Source organism: Pseudopipra pipra, chromosome W (assembly GCF_036250125.1).
Source record: "Pseudopipra pipra isolate bDixPip1 chromosome W, bDixPip1.hap1, whole genome shotgun sequence".
Classification (NCBI taxonomy): Eukaryota; Metazoa; Chordata; class Aves; order Passeriformes; family Pipridae; genus Pseudopipra; species Pseudopipra pipra.
Window position 1 is genome coordinate 65,678,040 of NC_087580.1, and position 21,315 is coordinate 65,699,354.

Here is a 21,315-nt window from a genome sequence, read left to right on the forward strand (position 1 = left end):
CCCTCCCCGCAGCAGAGCCCCTCATCCTCGCGCCCTCCCCTCAGCCCCGCTCCCTCCCCTCAGCCTCGCGCCCTTCCCGCCGCGCTCCCGCCGCTCCCCCGGCCCGGCACCGGCGGCTGAGCATCGCGAGTGTCCGCCGCGGCCGCCAGGCGGCGCCATCGCACCGCCCACGGGGCAGGCGCGGGAGACCCCGTTCCGCGTGCACGGGTCTGACCGCGGCCTGAGGGGAGCCCCGGCCGGGAGGGGACAGGACAGCCCCGGCCGTGAGGGGAGTGTGGGGACAGGACAGCCCCGGCCGGGAGGGGAGTGCGGGGACAGGACAGCCCCGGCCGGGAGGGGAATGCGGGGACAGGACAGCCCCGGCCGGGAGGGGAATGCGGGGACCCGGGAGCCCCGGCCGGGAGGGGACAGGGGAGACCCGGCCGGGAGGGGAGTGTGGGGACAGGACAGCCCCGGCCGGGAGGGGAGTGCGGGGACAGGACAGCCCCGGCCGGGAGGGGAGTGCGGGGACAGGACAGCCCCGGCCGGGAGGGGAGTGTTGGGACAGGACAGCCCCGGCCGGGAGGGGAGTGTTGGGACAGGACAGCCCCGGCCGTGAGGGGAGTGCGGGGACAGGACAGCCCCGGCCGGGAGGGGAGTGTTGGGACAGGACAGCCCCGGCCGTGAGGGGAGTGCGGGGACAGGACAGCCCCGGCCGGGAGGGGAGTGCGGGGACCCGGGAGCCCCGGCCGGGAGGGGAGTGCGGGGACAGGGGAGCCCCGGCCGGGAGGGGAGTGGGGGGACAGGACAGCCCCGGCCGGGAGGGGAGTGGGGGGACAGGACAGCCCCGGCCGGGAGGGGAGTGTGGGGACAGGGGAGCCCCGGCCGGGAGAGAAGTGTGGGGACAGGACAGCCCCGGCCGTGAGGGGAGCGCGGGGGAAGCCAGTGAGCCCCAAGGAGCCCGGCCGTGCGGGGAGTTCCCGTGAACCCCGGAGATAGGTGAGTCCCGGTGAGCCCCGGTGAATCCCGGGGACAGAGAAGCCCCGGCCGTGAGGGGAGCCCCGGGACAAGGGAGAGCCGGCCGTGAGCCCCGGGACAGGGGAGCCCCGGGACAGGGCAGCCCCGGGACAGGGGAGCCCCGGGACAGGGCAGCCCCGGGACAGGGGAGCCCCGGGACAGGGCAGCCCCGGGACAGGGCAGCCCCGGGACAGGACAGCCCCGGTGCGCTCGGGTGCCGGGTGAGCCCCGGGGCCGCGGCTGCTGTTTGCAGTCCCTCAGCCGCTCCACTGAGACCGGCTCTGCAATCCCAATCTTAGTGGGGCAGAAATGTCATATGACAGAGGGATGACTGCCAAATGTCAGCCAGTTTTCACATCATGCCTTGGCAGAACACAGAGATGCTGAGAGGAGACACAGTATTGATTCTACCAGAGAAACTGGTAACGTTGTCAGAGTGACCAGTGTCCTAGTGTAACCAGCTTCTCGTTCTGCCCTCTTTTGTTTGTTTTATTCCACTATTTTCTCCTGTGATAACATTTCATAGGTGGGTACTCTGTGGCTGACAAATGACCGAAGGGAGTTGATAAAGTCCCAAGGTTTATAACTGACACAGGAGGACGCTGATTGCGCAGAAGAGAGAACCTCAGCGTCCAGCCCAAAACCACTGTAGCTGAAGGGAAACCCCTTGAATTAATTAATACCTGTTGGACTTCACAGTATGTCCCGGGAGATGGAGGAAATATGTAGCCAGGAGCTTTGAACAGATACTTGAGATTTTCAGTAGTAAGAAACTAAATGTTCTTAATTGAAATGCCTGTCAGATGTAGCCAGGGCAGATGGAAACACGGTCCTTCAACTCCCTGCGTTGACATGTCCTCAGCAGAAGGGAACAGTATTGCCCTCAACTGCAGCAGTTGGTAACAGAAATCCAAACTGTGGCTGAGCTCTGTGTGTTTTCATCTCCCAGGGGCTGTGACCTGTCGTGGCAGTGGAGCACACGACAGCCGCCCTGCTGCTCCAGAGGGGATGACAGCTTCTGACCCATCCAGCAGCAACTGAGCGGCCATCCTGGACAGAGAGCCAGTCCTGCTCCACTGGGAAACCACTGAGCCGAATCACACCTCCAAACTCTCCTTGGCTTAAACAGGTCTGGTGTCTTTGCTACTTTTCTTGAATACTGACAAGATTTTCGACAAGGATGGGAAGGGAGATCAGAGTACACTTTCTGCTGAGAAGTGGTGCTATTGAGGCCAAGTTGCATTATGGTGTTTTCCTCATAATTATTCATTCACTGGCAGTCTTTTATCAATATTATTCTTCCTTAGAACGTCAGATGTTGCAAATAAATATAGACACTAAAAATACTATCTTGCTAATACAGTTTAAGCAAAGGAAGAAACAGACCACTCAGTAAAGGCCATGCTAATAGCCTTAGCAAAGTTAGAGTAAAGAAGTGGTTAAGGATCTAGATGATTTAATCCAGTTTTAAGAAAAGGTTTTACAGTGAGCAATTAGATGCTGTTTAAGGAATTAATCACTAATGGGTCATTAACTCTGACTGCTATTGTACAGTTAACAAGCCGAGGCAGGATTATTAGACTCAGCACCCAATTAAGAAGGAGAAGATATTTACAACAAAATGAACAAATGAGCTTTTAAAAAGGAAAGGGACAATTTAAAAGAAAGTGTAGGAACATGGAAAACTAGATAGGGTAGAAGAAAGATGTGAGTTTGCATATGCCTGTCCCTTTATTTGCCCAGTTATGTTTAGCTGGTAAAATATTTATTTTTAGCAGTAAACTCATAGCTTTCCTTGAAGGACATGATGGCACACAGTCGATCCATTACAGTGCTGACAGCTGATGAGGAAGTCAGGGGGTTCTTTCCAATGGCTTTTCAGGATACAGGAGAACTGGAGGCAACAGGGAGGGAGGGCAGGCAGGAGTGTCAAAATGTGGAAAAGCACCACTGCAGTTTTGGGGAGTTGACTCATTCCCAAGTAATGACAAGTGAGATTGTTCCCCCCAAGGAGGAAGAGTGTGCAGAGCCTGTGCAGTCACTCCTCAGTGCGTGTCTGTGGCTGACACAGCCCAGGCTGTGCGGGCACTTCTCAAGCACACCAAGAGAAATCCTTCCCTCGTAGCCACCAGAAGAGATGTACCTTCTTGCGACCCCAGCATCCTTGGTGGTGCAAGCAAGGCTCACCTGTGAAAGGACCATGGGAGTAAGACCTAAAAACTGAAGCAATAGGGTTGTTGTTCTCCTCTCCTCCCCCCAGAAGTTCACTCAGGTCTCCTTGCTAGAAGTTAGCAAAATACCCCCCCGGTCCCGATAGCGATGGCGCTTCTTCCCTTGACAGCACTTCCACCTCTTTGCCAAGGGAGCAAAGAGCTGTGTGCTGGGCAGGCTGGGCACCTCCACGGACACACACACTGTAGCACCGTCAAGTCCAGAGCACAACAGGAGGGTCTGCCCCAGCAGGGCTTCATTCCCCCTGAAGTCAGGGGGGACATTCACGGGGCCTCCCTGCATGCCCTGAACCAGCATGGCTCAGGGATGGCAGGCCAGGGGGCCTGGGCACAGTGTGTGCTCTGGTCCAGAGAGGCAGGTTGGATCTGCAGGGAGGCTGGGGAGAGAGGAAAAGGCGTTTGGAAACAGAAGGATTCCTATTATTATCTTTAAAAGAAGCTCTCCAGACAATAGATGGGGGCTGCTGTGGAGAAGGCTGTGAAGGGATGTTTAGAAACTGCTGTCTAAGGTTAAAAAGCTCTCCGAAGTGAAGCTGAACAAAGTTGACATACTTGTTTCTGACAGGACTCTTAAAAGATACGCACAGATTGTGAAAATATAATTAGACGCCAGCCTTTGTCTGGCCACAACGAGTGGGAAATGGTGAAAGGAGAGGTCTCCCAAGTCTGCATTGAATCATCCCCAGAACACAATGAGGGCACTTGTGCATCTTTCTCTCTTCCCTAATGAGAAACGTTAATTGCCACAACCTCCCGAGTGTGTAGAGCACCCCATGCCCAGCGGAGGAGAAGGGGTGTTTCATTACAGCTTCTCAGCCCCATTACAGGCAGTAACGGAGATAATGAAAAATAAAGATGCCGCAGTTTTAGTTTCGGCAGGCGGGCGATGGGCACTGGGTGGGCAGGGGAGCAGGCACGGCCCAGCGCCGTGCCAGCCTCCGGGGGCTGTGCTGGGCAGCCAGACCAGGCAGAATGCGCCCGCCAGGCCTCAGCTGGGTGTCCAGTGCCCAGGAAGTGACCGTCTGTCTCCCACCACAGCAGCTGGGCTGCAGGGAACCGGGACCCCTGCCATTCCCCTCCTCTGCAGAGGCAGCAAAGGCACTGCCCCCGGTCTGCCTGGGCAGGGGGCAGGCAAAGCCCACCTGAACCTAGGGCTGCCCTGCAAGAGCAGCTGTGGGAGTGCTGTGCCTGGCTCACATGCCAGGGCCCCGGCGCCTCTGTGCCCAGGGGGGACCCTCATCCGGCCACACTCCCTGTTGTGGGGCTGCAGACCCCAGGGCCACAGCCAGCTCCTGCTGCTGGAGGAGGAGGGAGAAGAGTCCACAGCCAGGCATCTCCCACCCCTCCACGCATCACAGGCCTCCGCTGCACAGGGTCCAGCCCGAGCAGCCCATTTGAGTGCAGAAACATGATGCACAGCCTCCATGCAGATGTTGCCATTTAATGGTGCAAAAGCAGAACCCCCTCCCCAGGTACGGCAGGATACCTGGGCTCCCAGGCACCTTACACAGCTCTTTGCCCTACTGCAGCTTTTATTGTGACTAAAGGATCCAGCCAAGGAGACAGAACAAAAGAGATTGTTTTTCCTAAGCTATGATTGGGCCCCTAACTCTTCAGGGCATGTGGAAAAGGGAATTAAAGGGACCACAAAATACAAAGCAAGTCAAGGCGTGGGGGAAAGGCTGGTGCAAGGGACAGCCCTCCTGTGCCCAGCCATCCGGGGCAGCCGAGGCAGGGCGAGGGTGTCCCTCAATCATCCTGGGACGGGCCTTCCCCATGGGTTTCTCCCAGGTGCTGAGAGGGAGTTCAGATTGTCTGCCAGGGCTTGCCGATGGACTGGATGTGCTCCTTGGCCTTCAGCCGCAGGGCGGCAATGCTCGTATTGCGTGGGTCCGCCTCGTCCAAGGGGAACTTGTCCACAAAGGTGGCCCCACACTGGTAAGGCGGCGGCGGCCCCATGGCCCCCAGGGGCTGCAGCGCGTGGGTCACTGCCGGAGAGTTCAGGAAGGGCGGTGGTGTGTAGCTGCCGGGCAGGCTCTGCGGTGAGGCCACGAAGCCAGGCAGGGTCTGCAGGGCCGTGCTGCTGGGCACTGGTGGGCTGAGCCACGTCTCCAGGGGGAGGTTGCTGCTGAGAGGACCCATGGGTGTTGCCTGCGGCGAGCGGTTGAAGGAGAGGATGGGCGAGTCCTGCAGCTTCATGGAGGTCACCTCCAGCTTCTCCTGCCGCCTCCACTTGGCCCGTCTGTTCTGAAACCACACCTGCAAGCACAGCCGTATCAGTCGGGCCCCGGGCAGAGGCTCGCCCCTGGGTGCAGGGATGCACTTGAAAGAGAGCGAGGGAAGCACGCAGCAGGCGATGTGCTGCACTGTGCCGAGCCAGGGCAGAAAGGGGTTTGGGGGCTTCGGGCGTTTCCCCGTGCCTCGCACTCGGTGGAAAACAGCCCTGCGGCAGAGCTGGCACGCCTGTCCACCCGCCGCCACCCCGTAGCATAGGGGCTTCGGCGGCCCCGGGCTGGGACACGCCACTCAAAGGGCAGCGGCACTGAGAAGCAGCTGCCGGGCGCAAACCGGCCCCGAGACCCGCGCTGTCCCCACGGACCGGGCCCGTGCGGCTGCCGCGCCCGGCGCTCCGGCGGAGCCCCGCGGGGCCGCTCAGCCGCGCACCGGCCGGGGCGAGGGGGCCGGGGTCGTGCTGTGCTCACGGGCCCGAGCGCCGGATCGGTGCTGCTCCGGCCGCCGCGGACGCGTCGAACCGCGCCGGGCCGTGCCGTGTGGGGCTGCCCGATGCCGGGGCCGGCAGGGCCGGGCCGTCGCGGGGGGCCGGGCCGGGCGTTACCTGGACGCGGACCTCGGGTAGGTTGACCTTCATGGCCAGCTCCTCTCGGCTATACACGTCGGGGTAGTGGGACTTCTCGAAGGCGCGCTCCAACTCGTGGAGCTGGTACGTGGTGAAGGTGGTGCGGTTCCGCCGGTGTTTTTTCTTGGGCTGCTCCTCGTCCGACGGCTTCCCCTCGCCGCTGCTGCCGGCGGGCAGCTCGGGGCTGGCGCTGCCGGGGCAGTACGGCTCTACGAGGGGGAGACAGGCGGGTCACCGGCGGGATCTGCCCGCGGGGCCCGCCCGAGGGCGCGGAGCAGCGGCGCTCGCCCGCCCGCCCGCCCCCCGGGGCCCAGCCTCGCCCCACCGCGCTCACCTTGGAAGCGCTCGGCGCGGCCCTGGGGCTCGGCCGGCGGCGGCTCTCCGGGCATCTTGGGAAGGCAGTGCCGGGGCCCCCGCCGGTCCGCCTCCTTGGCGGTGCCGTCGGGCGGGAAGGCGCCCAGCAGCCCGTCCTCCTTGGTGAACCCCAGGATGGCCTCGATGCTGTGCAGCCTCGACGGGTTCCCCCCGGGGCTCCGCGCCGCCGGGGCGGACAGCGAGAAGGCGCCCTCGGCCATGGCGAGCGGGGCGCCGGGCGGGTGCATGAGGCGGCCGGCCCGGGGCCCCGGCGCGGCGCTGCGGTCCCGCCCGGCCCCGGGGCGGCGCGGGCAGCTCTGGCACGGCGCCGCCGGGCGGGCTGGCCTCCTTGGGGCGGGGGAGGAGTGCCGGGGGGCGGTGGGAGAGAAGGAAGGCGAGGCCCCCGCGCCCCTCCGGCGTGGAGGGGGAGGCAGGGCATCCCCCGGCCCCCGCCGGCCGCCCCGCCCCGCCCCGCCGGCCCCGGACGGCGCCGGACGGCGCCGGGCGATGCCATCCGGGGCCCTCGGGGAGGGGCGGGCCGGCCCCCGCCGCAGCCGGTGGCTGGCCCGGGCAGGGCTCCCCGCCGAGCCCCGCAGCCGGAGCCGCGGGACACGGGCAGCGCTCTCGGAAACCGCGGTGGGACGGGCGACGAGCGGCGCGCCGGGCGCGCCGGCACCGACCCGGGACGGCGGGAGTCGCGGGAGCCGCTGCCGGGGGCGCGGCGGCCGGGCCCGGTAACAGGGGCTCAGCGGAGCGGCCGGGGAAGGGCGGGAGCCCGGGGCTCCCGGGCCGGAGGGCAGCCGGTGCGGCAGCTGTGCGGCGGCTCTCGGAGCGTTTCTCTTGCCCGACGGCTCCAGCACACATCCCTCCCGGACGGATTTTACGCGCGTCGGTTTTGACCCGAAAGCTGCCCCGCGGGAGGATTCGCTGCGCCGGGCTGGGTCAGGGGCACTGGGGTGAACGCCGCTGCGCTGGTGCCCTGCGGGACGCTCGCCCTGCGGCCGGATGCCTCCAAAGGCGCTTTACAGACCGGGCGCTTGTGGGCAACAGGGACGCGGGAGACACCTGAAGGAGGTGGACTCGGCCTTTAAGACTTCACAAGCCCGGGGCACGTGCTAGGCGATATTTGTGAGGAAATTTTCCGAGGTGCTGGTATAGAACAGAGCCTGTGAGAAGAACCGATTCTGTGACCCTGTCCTCCGCGGCGCGAGGGAGGCTGGGGGGGAGCGGCCAGGGCATGGTTTCATGGGGGATGTACAAATGTTTGTGGAGGTGAGGCAGACATCCCGCACATCACTTGGTACTTGGCTTGGTGGAAGACGTGGACGCAGCACTAACCAGGCAAGGGCATCACGTCTCCCGCATCAATGTTCTTGCTGCTTTTCTCTTTCCATCACTTTATTGCTTTTTACGCTAGCACTTCCCAGTTCCTCTGAGGCACCAGATGTCTTTTGTCCCAGGTGGTTTAAGTGACAAACACAGTCACATCCAGAGTGGTTTTCAGCCTCCACTTAGCTTTGAAGATGCTTCCATTTGAAGCCTGAGGAGAGTGTATGTGAATGAAAAACACCATTGTTGGTGCTGCTTTCTCCAGATATATTTGCTAGTCTAATAAAAGGAATGACCGCACTCAATAAATCCTCATTTTTACTTCCTCTCCTACCAAAACAAGCTGCATTTTGTGTAGGTTTTTCCAGAGGAATCACTTCAAAGATTGTCAGTGGTTGCTTCTGCCAGTGCAGACACGTTTTGCAGGTTTATGGTCTTGTGTCCCAAAGTTAATTACTTTTAGAAGGGCATGGCTTTTTCTAGCTCCAGGTGAGGTTTGCCTTCACGGACTGCTTGGGAGTGGGGGAGTGGTTTGGGGCCGAAAGAACTCAGCCATCCGTTTTCAAAGAGGGAAGAGGCCAACAGAAGAGACAAGAAAAGGTTAGTGTGGCTTTTGTGCACAATATAAAAAGCAAGTCAATACCATTGTAGGGGCATTGGAGGGTACTCAAAGCAATCAGTCAGGGGCCATTGTGTTCCAGTAATCTACATGTGTATTTCCCAAGAACTCTATTAGTGAAGATGAATGAACTGTGCAATGTCCCTAATTTCTTCTAATTTGGAGCTGGGGTTTTACAGCAGTCACAACCAACACAAAACATGCCCGTTCTTCCAGAAGCCCTGGGCAAATTTGGGAATAATTTTTGCTTGTAGAAGAAGGATAGCAAGGTGAGACGAAGGTGCAAACCCCTTTAGTCAGTGCCATGAAGGGCACTGGATTCTGGCACAGACGCTGCTGTTAGGGTGTCTGTCGAAATCGGCAGTCACAGGGGCAAGGCTCAATTTTTGTGCTGTTAATCATAGTGTGACTGTTCAGCAGAATAACCTTCCACCCTTGAAGCAGGGTGCATGAGTCCCACACAGGACACAAGAGACCTTCCTCCCTAACAGAGGAGGATCCTCTTTCCTCAGCAGCAGACTGCTACAGCTGTATTTTCCATACATTTGTCACGGGAGCATCCTTCTTGCAGGGGAGTGGAGCTGTTGAAAGAGGAAGCAACTCCCTTGGTCCCGATTTGAAAAAAATGCCTGAAAAAGACCCATAACCCTGTAGCAGAGCAGAGAGAGCTCTGCCTCTCCCAGCTCCAAATCTGTCTTTTCTCTCTTGCCACACTTGAGGCACAGGCAGGCATGTGAGGCAGCACAGTGCTGCGGGGAGGGAGGAAGTCTGATGGTTCTCTGGTAACAGAATTTAGAATGATGAAGAAAGGTAACTGAACAGTTCCCCTTGGGTCTAACGTCCTGGCTGTCAGTTGAATCCCTTGCTGCCACAGGGTCCCCTGGGACCTGTGTCATGTTGGTATGAAGCCTCAGAAACTTATCTATGGTACATCACAGCCTCGAAAAGACTGTTTACTTTTGGATGTTTACAGGGGCAATCAGAATCAAATTTGAGTATTCATTAGAGGCTGAAAGGGACAGGATTTGTTACTTGCCTTTCCAAGAGATACTCCCCATTCCATCAGCTTTTTTATTTTTGGCAATATATTATTATAATTACTGCTGTAATTATGCTTGGAAACTAGCAAAAGTTCTCAAGATGGACAGTCTCTAAAGTGCAGCTGTCTGCTGTACCTCCTTCCTGCACATGCATATAGACTAAATGGGAACAGTTTTCATCCTGCTGGTGCTGCTGAGACATATGTATGGGACGTGGCTTCACACAATGAAATCAGCACCATAACATGCCACAGATTCTTCCTCTGCTCCTGCCTTTTCCTTATATCAAGCTGAAATAATTACTGCCTTGACAGGGCAGACATTTGAAGCTGAAGTCACACTGCAGGTGGGACATCACTCTCTGGACCAGAGATGTGCAGCAGGGAGCACCTCCCTGAAAGATGAATGGGGCTTCCAGGGTCACACAGCAAATCAACAGCAAATCCAGAAGTCCTCCTGCAGTTTGCATGCTCTGTATAATCCAACAGATTGTTCAAAACTGGAAAAAAAGGCTTTGCTTTTTTGCTCCCCGGAAATTCCTAGGTGTGCAGTTTAAGAACCTTCTTGAAAGCACAGTGCCCAAGGAAGCTGCTGTCACTGCATTGCTTGTGCCTTGCTTTCTTTTTTTCTGGTGAGATTTTTCTTTATCTGCCCCAGGAGAGTCAGTTGTGTTTTCTCCATGGACAAAGTGCTCTTTGGCATGCAGGAATTGCACAGAGAGAGCCTGCTGCCTTGGTGCCAGTCTGGGCTGTGGGTATGGGATAGGCTGTAGCTGCTCTGGGAGCTGGGCAGCCTTTCCTGGTGGGAGCACCGTGGGCTGGGTGTGAGGGCTCCCACGTTCAGGCTCGCCGTGCTCAGCCATCCCTCCAGAGGGAGGGAGTGGAGGTTCATGCTATAAGGCTATATTAATGCAATCCTTCTTTACTTGTTTTCCAATTAGCCTAATTGAATTCAGATTGCTTAAAAGTGGGCACTAGAGACATTTATCTTGATGGGATGACGGCCTTGAGCTCCAGCGATCCTATTAACTATAAGAACCCAAATCCCAGGTAGGGTCCATCCAGCAGTAGCTCCCATGTGACCTAACAATTTAATCTGCTCCTCTTCTGTCCAGCACACACACAGACACACAGACATGTCCATGTCCACGCTCACATGTGCATAGGTGCGTGCACACATGTACACGTGCGTTTGTGCACGCGTAGGGACACGAGCACATGCCCAAACACACACATGTGCACATGCACACACATGCAGTGGCTATGCCTTAAGGCTCCAGCAGCCTTAGGAGAAAGGTTTAGTGCAAGACATTGGAGAAGAATGTTGGAGAAAGACACTGGAGGAAGACCTTTTTTCCCTTTTCTTGCCAGCTGGAGCAGAGTGAGTGTGCAGCCTGCCTGCCTGCACACCCTGCTCCAGGCTCCCCAGGGACAAACACCTGGAGAGCTGCATGCCCAGTGCCCTGTACCCAGTGTGGCCCTGCCCCCGTGCCTGCCCAGCCTGCTCTGGTGTCTGAGGACAGGGAGAGCCGGTGCTGAGGGATGAGCCCTGCAGGTGCTGGCAGGGAGCAGGCAGCCACCTCCAGCAGGGTGAGGATCAGGCTCCTGCTGAGGGCAGATTTGCTGCTCTGCCCTGGCCATCATAACACCCTGCACAAGGGTTCTCAGGGAGATCTGGGCCAACGGTGCTGGGTCATCCCCTGCCTCTGGAGCCGGGCCCCACTGTACCCAGTGTACCCCACTGTACCCAGTGCACCCCACTGTACCCAGTGCACCCCACTGTACTCAGTGTACCCCACTGCTCCAGTGCCCAGCCCGATGCCACCCCAGGGCAGGTGCAAGCCTTGGCTCCAGCACACCAAGGAAGTACCGTCTGGGATCAGAAAGTGATTCCTTCTGCCACTGCAGACTGATGGGGTGTGAGTCTGTGGTCTAAGGGTGCTGCCTAGGGCAGCCCACTCCCCTGACAGCAGCACTGCACTGGGGCTGCACAGGGCTCCCATTCCACACAGCCCCCTCTCAGTCCTGCTTGCCTCTGCCAGCCCTGACATTTTTTGGAATCCCATTAACCGCTTGTTTGGTGATTCTGACTGTACTTTCTTCTCTGACCCTTTAAACCATGAAAATGCTGATCCTATATCTGCTGATGAATTTAATTAGATCCTTTAAACCACCAGATGCTTTCAGTAAAATTTTTAGGATGTCCCAGGCACATTTTAACTCAAAAGTGCTCACCAGTAACATCAGGGAAAAAAATGATGATCAGCTTGAAATGCTAGAAAGGATTCTAGTAGAAAATAGGTAAAAGACATACAAAGAAATATATTTGCCTGGATTAATAAAACACAGTCCATATATGATGAACACATAAAGCTGCACAGTGCCCTCTCTGTCCTTTTGCAGACATGGAGGTGGATACCATTGTAACCATCGATGATAATGAGCTTTTTAAAAGTAGCTGATTTTCTCTGGCCTTTTCCCATGTCATACTGTCTGTGCCAGTGCTGCAGCAGAAGGTGGTACAGTGGCCCTCCCTGGCCATCCTGGCACCCAGCACCTGCTGGAGCAGGAGGGGAACCTCTCTCCCTCACCCTCCTCTCTGCCTCACTGCAGAGGTGACTTGGCCAAAAGAGAGAATTTTTCCTCCTGTCCAAGTGTGGACAAAGGGGTAAAAAGAAAGAGAGAAAAGACAAAGAGAAAAGGGAGGGAAGGAAGGAAGGAAGGAAGGAAGGAAGGAAGGGAAAGAGAAAGGAAGGACACAAACCATACTTACTGCATTTGTTAATTTAAAATTAATATTTTTACTTGGTTAGGTGGAGACAGAGAGAGACAGAAAGAGACTTATAAACCTGTAGGAAGGTGCTACATATATTCATCCAAATTTATTTCACAGGCTAGCTCTTGGAGAGGTTACAAAGTCCTTCCTTTCACAGAATACCTGAGCCCCTCAGGAGCAGTGTCCTGCCTGTCCGACAGCCTCAGTCAGATTTAGCACAAGTGGAAGCCAAGCTTCTCCTCAGGGTTTAGGTGCCCTGCCATGGCAGAACCTTCCAGGGGGGCCAGATTTACGTTCAGCCTTCGATGGAGGTGACTCCCAGAATCACCGTGGTGAGCTGGTTTGAACCTGTGCAAGTTTGGTGCTGGTACCTCAGGCCCCAGAATTTGGCACACAGAGCAGCCAAGCAGAGTCACTGCTGTCCCTCGACGTTCAAAATGCCTTGGGAGACTGAGAGACTGGGAAATGAGCCTGCACTGCTACAGAGCAGGGCTCACTGACAGCTCCCAAGCCTTGCTTTCCTACAAGTCCCCACTCAGTGTTACAGATGACAACGCTTTTGTCCCAAGCTGTTGAGTTACACCCTTCACTTTTTGTGTTTTGCTACATTTAATGCAGAGATGGTCAAAAAAAAAAATCAAGTTTTTGCAGCAAATGTCAGCATTTCAATACTGTGTTTGTTTCAAAATGTTTGAAACAGAGGTGTTTTTATAAGAAATATATGCATTTATTTCTGAAAGCACTATTAAATGAGTGATTACCTGTATGTGATGTATCAGAATTACAATTTTGCTAAAAAACACACATTTAATAGCATGGAAAAAGGCACATTTTTTCCCCAATATTAACTTCTTTTGAGCCATTTTTTCCATGGGGAAAAATGTTATGTTAAAAATTAGGATGACTTCTAACTTTGTCCTAGGCAGTCACAACACGTAACTTTCCCCCCTCTCCTCAGGGTTTTAAGTCTCTCTCTGTTGTCTCTTTTCTATGTTTATGCTCTAGAGCTAAGTGCATCCCTCTGCCTGCCCTCCCTCTGCAGTCCTGGCGAGACAAGGCTGAAGTCACAGCCCTTGGTGGTGGTGGCTCTCCTACATGACAGAACATTTCTGCTCGGCCGCCTGCTTCATTTCAGTGAAGGTGGCTTGTGCCTTCTCTTTGATCTGATCCATGTCCATGTTCTGGATGTTCTGCAGCTGCCCCAGGATGGAGTCCTTGTCTTCTTCCTCCTCCTGATCTTGTGCCACCATCTTCTGCAGGTCTTCTGGCAAACCCACGTCATCCCCAGCCATCTGTATTTGATTCTCATCCAGTTCACTCTGATGCAAAAAGCAGAAAATAAAAACAGCACATGAGAGTACTTCTGCTCTCCCAGGATCTACAGATGAGTCTCTTTTTTGTTCATTTCTTTGTTTTTTTAGGGAGAACCAAAACAGATAGCACAGAGTTTTCAGTCAAAGTTTTTGGGTGCAACTTGTGAATTCAGGGGCTCAATCAGCCTCCATGCAAGTCCTAAGATTTTTCAGACAATGTCTACTGTATTTTTTTGAAGGGCTTCAGCACAGTCAAAACTGAAGCCCTCAGTGTCACTTGCCATTTTAGAAATCTTTGACATATGTGTTGGCCGTGGTAACCTGCTGATCCTGCAGGAATTCCATTCCAACTTATCTGTGTCCACCAAAATCCTGCTGCAGTACACTGCTGAGTCTGCCTGTCAGCTTCTGCTCAATGGAGCAATGGCTCTAGAAAAACTGGGTGGCTACCATTGCCCTGGGGTTGGTGGGCATTTTTGGGTATCAGCACTAAACTGAAGCCTTCCAGAGGAAAGATGCATGAAACTTAGGAAAGAATTAAAGGTAATTAAAGGTAAAAGGGTCCTCATCTTCCCCAACCACATCTAAACTCTGCCTAGGTCTTTGGTTGGCCTCTCTGAGCTGTGATGAAGGGCAGGGGCTGCCTGGCACATAGTCAAAGCAGTGTTGCAGTGCTGGTAAGTGGGGTAATAGGAGGACTTGGACAACAAAAGAGAGGATGGAGGTTGGGTGTGAGTCTGAGAAAGCAAAAGGAGACAGGAGAAGGAACTGGTTAAGCAATTAAAAGGGCTGAGATGCAGTAAGCACTACACACACTTGCTTCCTGCCTGCCCCCTGAAACGCTCCAGCAGTGGGGCTACGGCAATTTTTCAAACAATGGTGATTTTGTTCACATTTTGTGGTGGATTCTGATGGATCCAGTGCTCAGAAGAACAGGATATTTTGACACAGTTCACACATCAAAGATAAGCATTAATGCCTCATTACATCTCCAAAATGAAGCATGACAGCAGCAAAGGCCTGATATGAATAAGCAGCAATGCTATCAGCAGGAGGTGTTTTTGAGAGTGAGGGGTCTGGGGTTTGCATGAATGAGTGCAAGAATGAATGGGAGGATGTACATGAGCAATGTGTCAGTTCAGGCCTTAGCCAGGACAAGCAGACGGGGGTGATCAACTGCACAGACACTATTTACTGTGATGTGTTTGTCCAGCTTTATGTTTGCAATAACTCTACTTCCCTTTAACCTGATTTCTCCCCATATCTCCTGTGAAATTATGGAGAGCTCTATCAGGATTGTTACTCCTGTGTGGCTAAAATGGGTGAGGCCATCTCTTCATCCCTTTGGATAAGGGCTGCTGCTGTCAGATCTGTGGGAGCATGAAACAATATCCCAATCAGCAGAGTTTTCCTTTATTGATTGTGTACCAGGAAAAAATGTGTTAAGCTTTTAATCAGCAAGTGCTGGCTATGAGAAGAGTTAGCCCTTTGGAAATCCTCCCAAGCAGCAGTAGAGGATGATAAAAAAAGATGCAGTTCTAATTACTGAGAAGTGCCCCTAAGCAGACAATCGCACATGTTCTTTTCTTTAGAACTATTTATAATTTAAGACATCATCACTGCACATTACTGTAGTGATTTCACATCTTTGGCAATGTGAACAGTTGTCTGGCATGTTTTTGCACCAAGGCCCACTGTCCTACTTAAGTCTGAGATGTGATGCACAGCAGCTTGGAGGTTCAGAGTGTTCTCTGGCCAAAGAAGAACGTGTTCAGATATGGTCTAAAGCAGTACAGTTCTGCCCAAGTCACCTGCCTCTACCCACTTGGCACTGAGCTTGTCCTTGAGCAGTCCTAGAATGAGCTGCAGCAGAGTGGGGTTACTCAGCAAGAAGCAAAGAAGCACATTAATACGTGTATGGTCTTTCTTCTAAAATTGGACAGATTTGATTACTGTTTCCTTTGATTTGAAATGGACACGTAGGATTAAGTTTCTGATTTTATCTTTGGGGGGTTTTTCAAGTCTTATGAAGAAAAGTTAAAGCTTGCTTTCTCATAAGGAGAGGTTTTCCCAGGGCCAGACATGGCTCTGACAGTGACAGAGACACTGCCCTGCATCGGAATACACAGAGAGCACCCAAAACAGGGAGAGCTCCTGGGCAGAGAGCTGGGGCCGTGGGCTCTAGTCAGCCCATACAGACAAGCCCTGGGGGCCCTGGCAAACTGCACTGGACTGGAGGGTGTCTCTCCTGATGCCTTTAATCTTCACAGGCTCCAGGTCTCTGCAGGTGTTCAGCCACCCTTACAGGATCTTTGAGAACAGGGGTGCAATATCTGTTCTAGGAAGTTAAATGTGCCTGGCACTGGTGTCTTGCCCCAAGGCCAGCTGGACTGGAAAACCCCCTGAGATGCCATTGAACTCTCTCACCCTCCCAAACAGGGTGGTCCCATCTAACTGCCGAGTGGGAATGCCTGTCCTAACTCCCAAACTGGCCCTGGGAACTGCTTGGGAGAGTGCCCAGGCCAAAACTGGGTCAGACATTATTCTGACAATTCAGCAGCATAGGCAATAGATAATATTTTTTGACCCTGATTATGCATCTGATGTAGTTAGATTTTGTTTTGTTATAGATGCAGAGTTCTTCACATATACATGATACACAGGTAGGTGTGAGGGGAAAAGAGTCCAAATAGCTGCTTTCTTACAATTTGATTTTCAAGTCCTCTGTCCAAATTAAGGTGCAAATGAGACCAAATGCCAGTTCAGCAATACCGACTTTATTTTGTAACACTGCATGTATAGGGAAAGGAGACAAGTAGGTACAGGAAGCCACAGGTGGAACCAGCAGCCTTATCCCTCACAAACACTCTCTTGTGCCATCCCCACACAGGGCCAGTCTGGAGCAGAGATGGTGTGAGGGGACTGCTGCCTCCTGCCATCGGTGCTGGGACTGCCTTTATCCACAGCTCACCAGCAGCTCAGGGCTCTGTGCGAATCCCAGCGCAGGAACAAGGCAGTAAGTGCATAAGAGAGTTTGGTGGGTTGGTTTGTTTGTTTGCCTGCTTGGGTTTTAAATACAAATATTGATTTCTGTATTTATATAATTTTTTAAAAAATGTGGTTTGTTACGAATGTCACGCGTTGAATGCTCCAAAGATGAAAAAGTTGCCCGTAGATCAAATGTCTCATGGCTAAAAACATCTTTCTGATGACAAATCTAAGTTGACAACTCTGTTAATAGGATTAGGTTCATTAAGGGTCTACTTTCTCTTATAAATCTGGCCCAGATAGCATGGAGCTTTAGATTTTACACTGCAAAGGGGGCCCTGCTTAGTCCTGAATTTCATGCATTCATTTCCAATGTGTGCTAATGATCGATACTGGCAATATGCAGGCTTTCTAGCCCATACCAGGCTATCTGAAATGACTTTCAGTTTTCAAAATAACTAATGCATTATCATGTCTGAGAGCATTTTGCTGCCAGAATGTTGTATCACAGAGTTGAATTGTTTTCCAGGGGCATATAGCGTCCATGTAATAATTTCATTTTCTTCCTGATATAATGTACGTTTTCATAAGGGCTGATAAAACCAAGAAATGCTACACGGGCAGAAACAAATGCAGAAACAGCACATCCTGCAATATTATTTGCTGGCTTAGAGCTCCTCTTCTACCTTGGAGGCAAGTCTTCTAGTGTTATCACTGGAATTTGTCCCCAGAGAGCACTCAGTTCCTAGCAAAGCCAAGATCCTGCTGGAGCTGGGGCAGATCACCACGGCCTGCTCGTGGCTTTAGGAGGTGCTCAGCCCTGAGGGCATGTGGGCACCTCAACACCATCTCAGCTGAAAAAAGCCCCACAGGTGGGAGCCTTTCAAAATCACAGACACCCAGCTCTGCTGATGTTCAGTTGAGAGCTGAGCACTTCAGGATCCCGAAGCTTTCCAAACAGGCCCCTCTTGCATTTGAAAACCGTGGTGAGGGGACAGGTAAGTGCTGTCCAATGGCCATCTCAGCATATGCCTCCAAAAGGACAACAAAGCCTAATGATATTTTACTACTCAGCTGCTAATTAAAATGCTGGTGTTTAGAGATTTAGGCCTACAATCCAATCAACCACTTAAAATCTTGTACTTAATTTTTTTTGCATAATTAATCTTTCTGTAATTAAACTCACCCTCAGGATGTTTTCCAGCTACTGCATTGGAAGAAATGGGCTCTTAAGGGTGGAATACATTTTACCTGATTTCAGCTGTCACCTGGCCTCCCTCTGCAAGAGGCATATGGCACTGGGAGGTGACCCAACTCCACCTGAAATGCTTATTTGAAAGTTGGGATAGGTGAGGCTAGAAGTGCTGCTCTCTTTCTGTTGATGACAGAGTCCCTAAATGACTTGCTTGGGTTAAGCACCAAATTTTTTAGCAATTAAATTTAACATGAGATGGATTCTTTAGTAGAGAGTGATCCTTGTTTGTATCCAAGTGTTTTTATGTCAGGAAAAAGCTAGCAATCTAAATGCTGTCTGTGGCTTCTGTCACGATCCAGAAGCTATTGCAGCTGCTGCCTGCTTTTAACAATCCTCCACAGTTCTCTGTTGCTTGAAGCTCTTGCTTTCTATATTTTGCCTTTCCTGGGAATATTTGACAAACAGGAGCACTAAAGAAAAAGGAATGGGCAGTTTGCTTTTGCACTTCTTGGGAGAAAGTACAAATGAGCCTTCAGAAGTTTAGCAGAACTCAAATGTAGACCTTGTACAGGAGTTTTCAGGGACTTTGCTTATGTGCTTATAGGGTTTTTTTTCCAGCTCTTGAATGCTGCCAAGTTAAGAGCGTATACTAATGGTGAGGAGAGGTCAGAGCAGATCCTCCACTTGCCTAGTCACCTGTTTCAGATCTGAAGGGATAGAGAGGGATTACAAGAACCTTTCTGTTAGATTCATCTGATAGAAAAAAGGTCTAAACGAAGCACCCCCTAGGGAAATCCATGGCTCTGGCCTTCTCCATTTCTGCAGTGGGGCTCCCAGGAATGCAGGCAGTTTTGCCATTTTCAGGATGGTGCATTGGCAGTGTGTGTGGTTTAAAATCAGCCACTGAGGGAGCTGAGCTCACGAGCTCCAGGCTTACCTTAGGGAGTCTGTACTTCTCTCTCAGGTGAACCCTCAGACAGGCTCGCTCTGCTTTTTTCTGGGCAAATGCTGCATCTCTTTCCATCCTGGAAACCAGAAAAAATGTTCCTTCAAGATGCTAATAAAATACAGTCTTTTACACTGAACAAGGTGCTTGGCTGCAAAAAGCTGCCCCCAGGAGTTATTCCCCAAAGTTCTGTAACTTGTCCAAAGGCACAAGAGGAGCAATGCCAGTAAAGTGATGCAAAGGGGTCAGACTTGCAGTGCTCCAAGCTTGTCCTCAGAACAGTTCCCTTGAGTCCTGTGAATAAGGAAGGATGAGCTAATACTCTTTGTCTGGAGTTTGTACCTGTACTGCCTGTTATTGCTGACTATAAGGACGAACAATTCCAATGAGCAGAACACAGAAATTGCCCTTATTCCTTGGTAATTCCACTGGGGCACTCAGAGCCGTGGCTGCCTGCCAGTGCTCATGCTCTACAAACATGACACTCTCTTAGTATGACACCACACAGAAGGGCAGGGGAGTCTTTCTGGGTCAGAATATGAGTTTAGCCATCCTGGAGTCCCTTCTCCCACAGGAAACAGGAGTGGACATGTAGAGAAAGGATTTAGGAGGAGTATAAGCATCCTGCATCAAAACTGCCCAGCTTCCAGACTCAGTGGTGCAGAGTCCTGGAGATGGCCACTGGCTCTACATCCTTGGCTGTAACAGCCCTGGGTGGCCTCTGTCACCTGGGAATTTCCCTGGTCTTTTCTTTGTCAGTTCACTGTTTCACAATGGCAATAATTTCCTGTGGCAAGGAATTCAAAAGCTTCCCTGTATGGAAAAGACTTACTTCATTCGTGATTTTATAAAATGTTTTCACTAGATTTAAGAACTGGTCTGCACAATTTTTTGTTAGATTAATTATGTATTTATTTGCAAAATATGTCTCCTTGAAGATTTTTGGTAACTTTTGATAGCATTCACCTTTCCACCTCTCCCTTTAATTTTTTTCCACCCAGTAGCATTTTCATGGAAATTCTATTGCAAAATTGGTCTTGTTTCAGTAGAGGTACTTTGTCACATAAAAGCTACTTGCAAGATGAAATATTACTTTTCCCCTGCTTCCAAAATGAGTTTTTGGAATTTCTCTGTCTCTAAAAATAAAATACCCCCCCCCCCGAAAAAAACCACCCCTCCCCAAACCAAAAATATGAGAAGAACCCAAAGCCAGTTTGGTTATGGGTTCAAAACTCTGCCTAACTTCAGCAAGGCACTTTTACTTCTCTGATCTGCACTCCTGCACAGCTGAACACTGTGCAAAATCCAGAGAGCCCTGAAACAGAAACATCCCCTGCCCATGCCAGAGATGTCTGGCACAGAACCACACCGGTGGGCAGTGTCCTGAGGGGATCTGAGCTCTTTAAAATGTTTCAGGTGTTCCTATTCCAGTTCCTGAAGCACTGTCAGGAGTTCTCCTGCCCGGATTCCTCGGTACAGTTCAGCATGTAAAGGACACACACACCACTGGAAAACATTATAGAAATAATGCTTATTCCAGGCATTTCCCTATCCTAGGAATCCTGGGTTGCTTCTCAGTTTCCATAAAGCATCTTCCTGCCAGTAGGTGGTTCTTTCTTGTTTAAACATCCCTCGACAGAAGGCACACTAAAACATTCTGTGTTTTATTCCGAGCCAAACGACACCTGTCCAGGGTTTCACCATGGAAATGTCTGATGCTAAATACAGACCTGGATACCTCGAATTCCGTCAGTCATTAACCTGTCACCTATAATCATCTTACCAGGGGGATTTACACAACCATTATGTAATTGACCATTAGAGGAACAGATGCATTTGAGCTTTAAAAGTCAATCGTTTTATTTATAATTATGCATGATTTGAACTCCCACAAGCCAAGTCCTCATTTTACTTCTGTTTTCATTTTTAAACACCACACAAATAGTAAAGATTGCATTTACAGACAAAACTGAGATTTAATCAATTCTGCTTTATTTAGCAGGTTTTAGAAGAAATAACCATATTAAAACTCTGCTCTAGATAAATATAATTAATTTAACATAGCACTCAGTACTTTTTCATGTCTGCCATAATAAATGCAGACAAAGAAATATTATGTATGGAAAGTGTACTCCACATGGAGTTCTAGGAGAAAAAATCACGTGTATTTTAGAATTAAATCCTGCACTACAAAGAGCTTGGAAAATTTGTCTGGATAAAGTTACACCACCTCGAAATGAGTTCAGCACATCAAGCTGTGGAGATAGCAGGGAAGCACAGGGAGGCAGGTGCAGGATGGGGACGGGGGGGCAGGGAGGGGGAAATAATATTTTATCATTTCCAGTAGGTGAACTTTTATTTTGGAAAGTCCTTTTAGCAAAGATTCATCTGCTTTAAAAAAGAGTGAAGAGCTGAACGTTTGCCTTTTTCTTGGGTTATTTTTATCTGCACAAAGTTACCAAGAATCAGCCCCATACTGATAATAAGGGAACAGGTACTCACTTCTCCTCAACCATTTGCTTTTGATATTCCTCATACTCCTCTCTGGTCATTCCTGCAGCTGCTGCTGGGTCAGAAGGGGTGCTTTCTTCTTTGCTTTCTTCCCCTCCACCTCCAAGTCCCAAATTCTTTACCTGGTTGCTCAACATACTTTTCATTAGAAAGGCCATCTT

At 52.0% G+C, this 21,315-nt stretch overlaps 2 protein-coding genes and 1 long non-coding RNA gene across 4 annotated transcripts; 1 reads left to right on the top strand and 2 right to left on the bottom strand.

Annotated features, from left to right (window-relative positions):
* The first annotated feature begins 415 nt into the window (after positions 1–415).
* LOC135405834 (uncharacterized) lies at positions 416–13,584 on the top strand. The gene is made up of 3 exons (XR_010426033.1): positions 416–978; positions 1,946–2,125; positions 13,207–13,584. It is a non-coding gene; the product is annotated as an uncharacterized LOC135405834 (long non-coding RNA).
* LOC135405832 (retinal homeobox protein Rx2) lies at positions 4,649–6,915 on the bottom strand. 2 transcript variants are annotated; one of them, XM_064640409.1, is made up of 3 exons: positions 6,419–6,915; positions 6,076–6,293; positions 4,649–5,486 (listed from the first exon to the last, which is right to left on the bottom strand). In XM_064640409.1, exons 1-3 carry the CDS (start codon positions 6,684–6,686, stop codon positions 5,034–5,036), a joined length of 939 nt encoding a protein of 312 aa, XP_064496479.1. In that variant the 5' UTR covers positions 6,687–6,915; the 3' UTR covers positions 4,649–5,033. The 2 variants fall into 2 exon arrangements, with proteins under 2 accessions (XP_064496479.1, XP_064496478.1); XM_064640408.1 differs by having other exon boundaries at positions 6,064–6,293; positions 6,419–6,913.
* LOC135405833 (complexin-4) lies at positions 13,293–21,312 on the bottom strand. Its single transcript, XM_064640410.1, has 3 exons — positions 21,146–21,312; positions 18,635–18,722; positions 13,293–13,520 (listed from the first exon to the last, which is right to left on the bottom strand). The coding sequence occupies exons 1-3, from the start codon at positions 21,310–21,312 to the stop codon at positions 13,293–13,295; spliced, it is 483 nt and encodes a 160-aa protein (XP_064496480.1).
* Between the last annotated feature and the right edge of the window lie 3 nt (positions 21,313–21,315).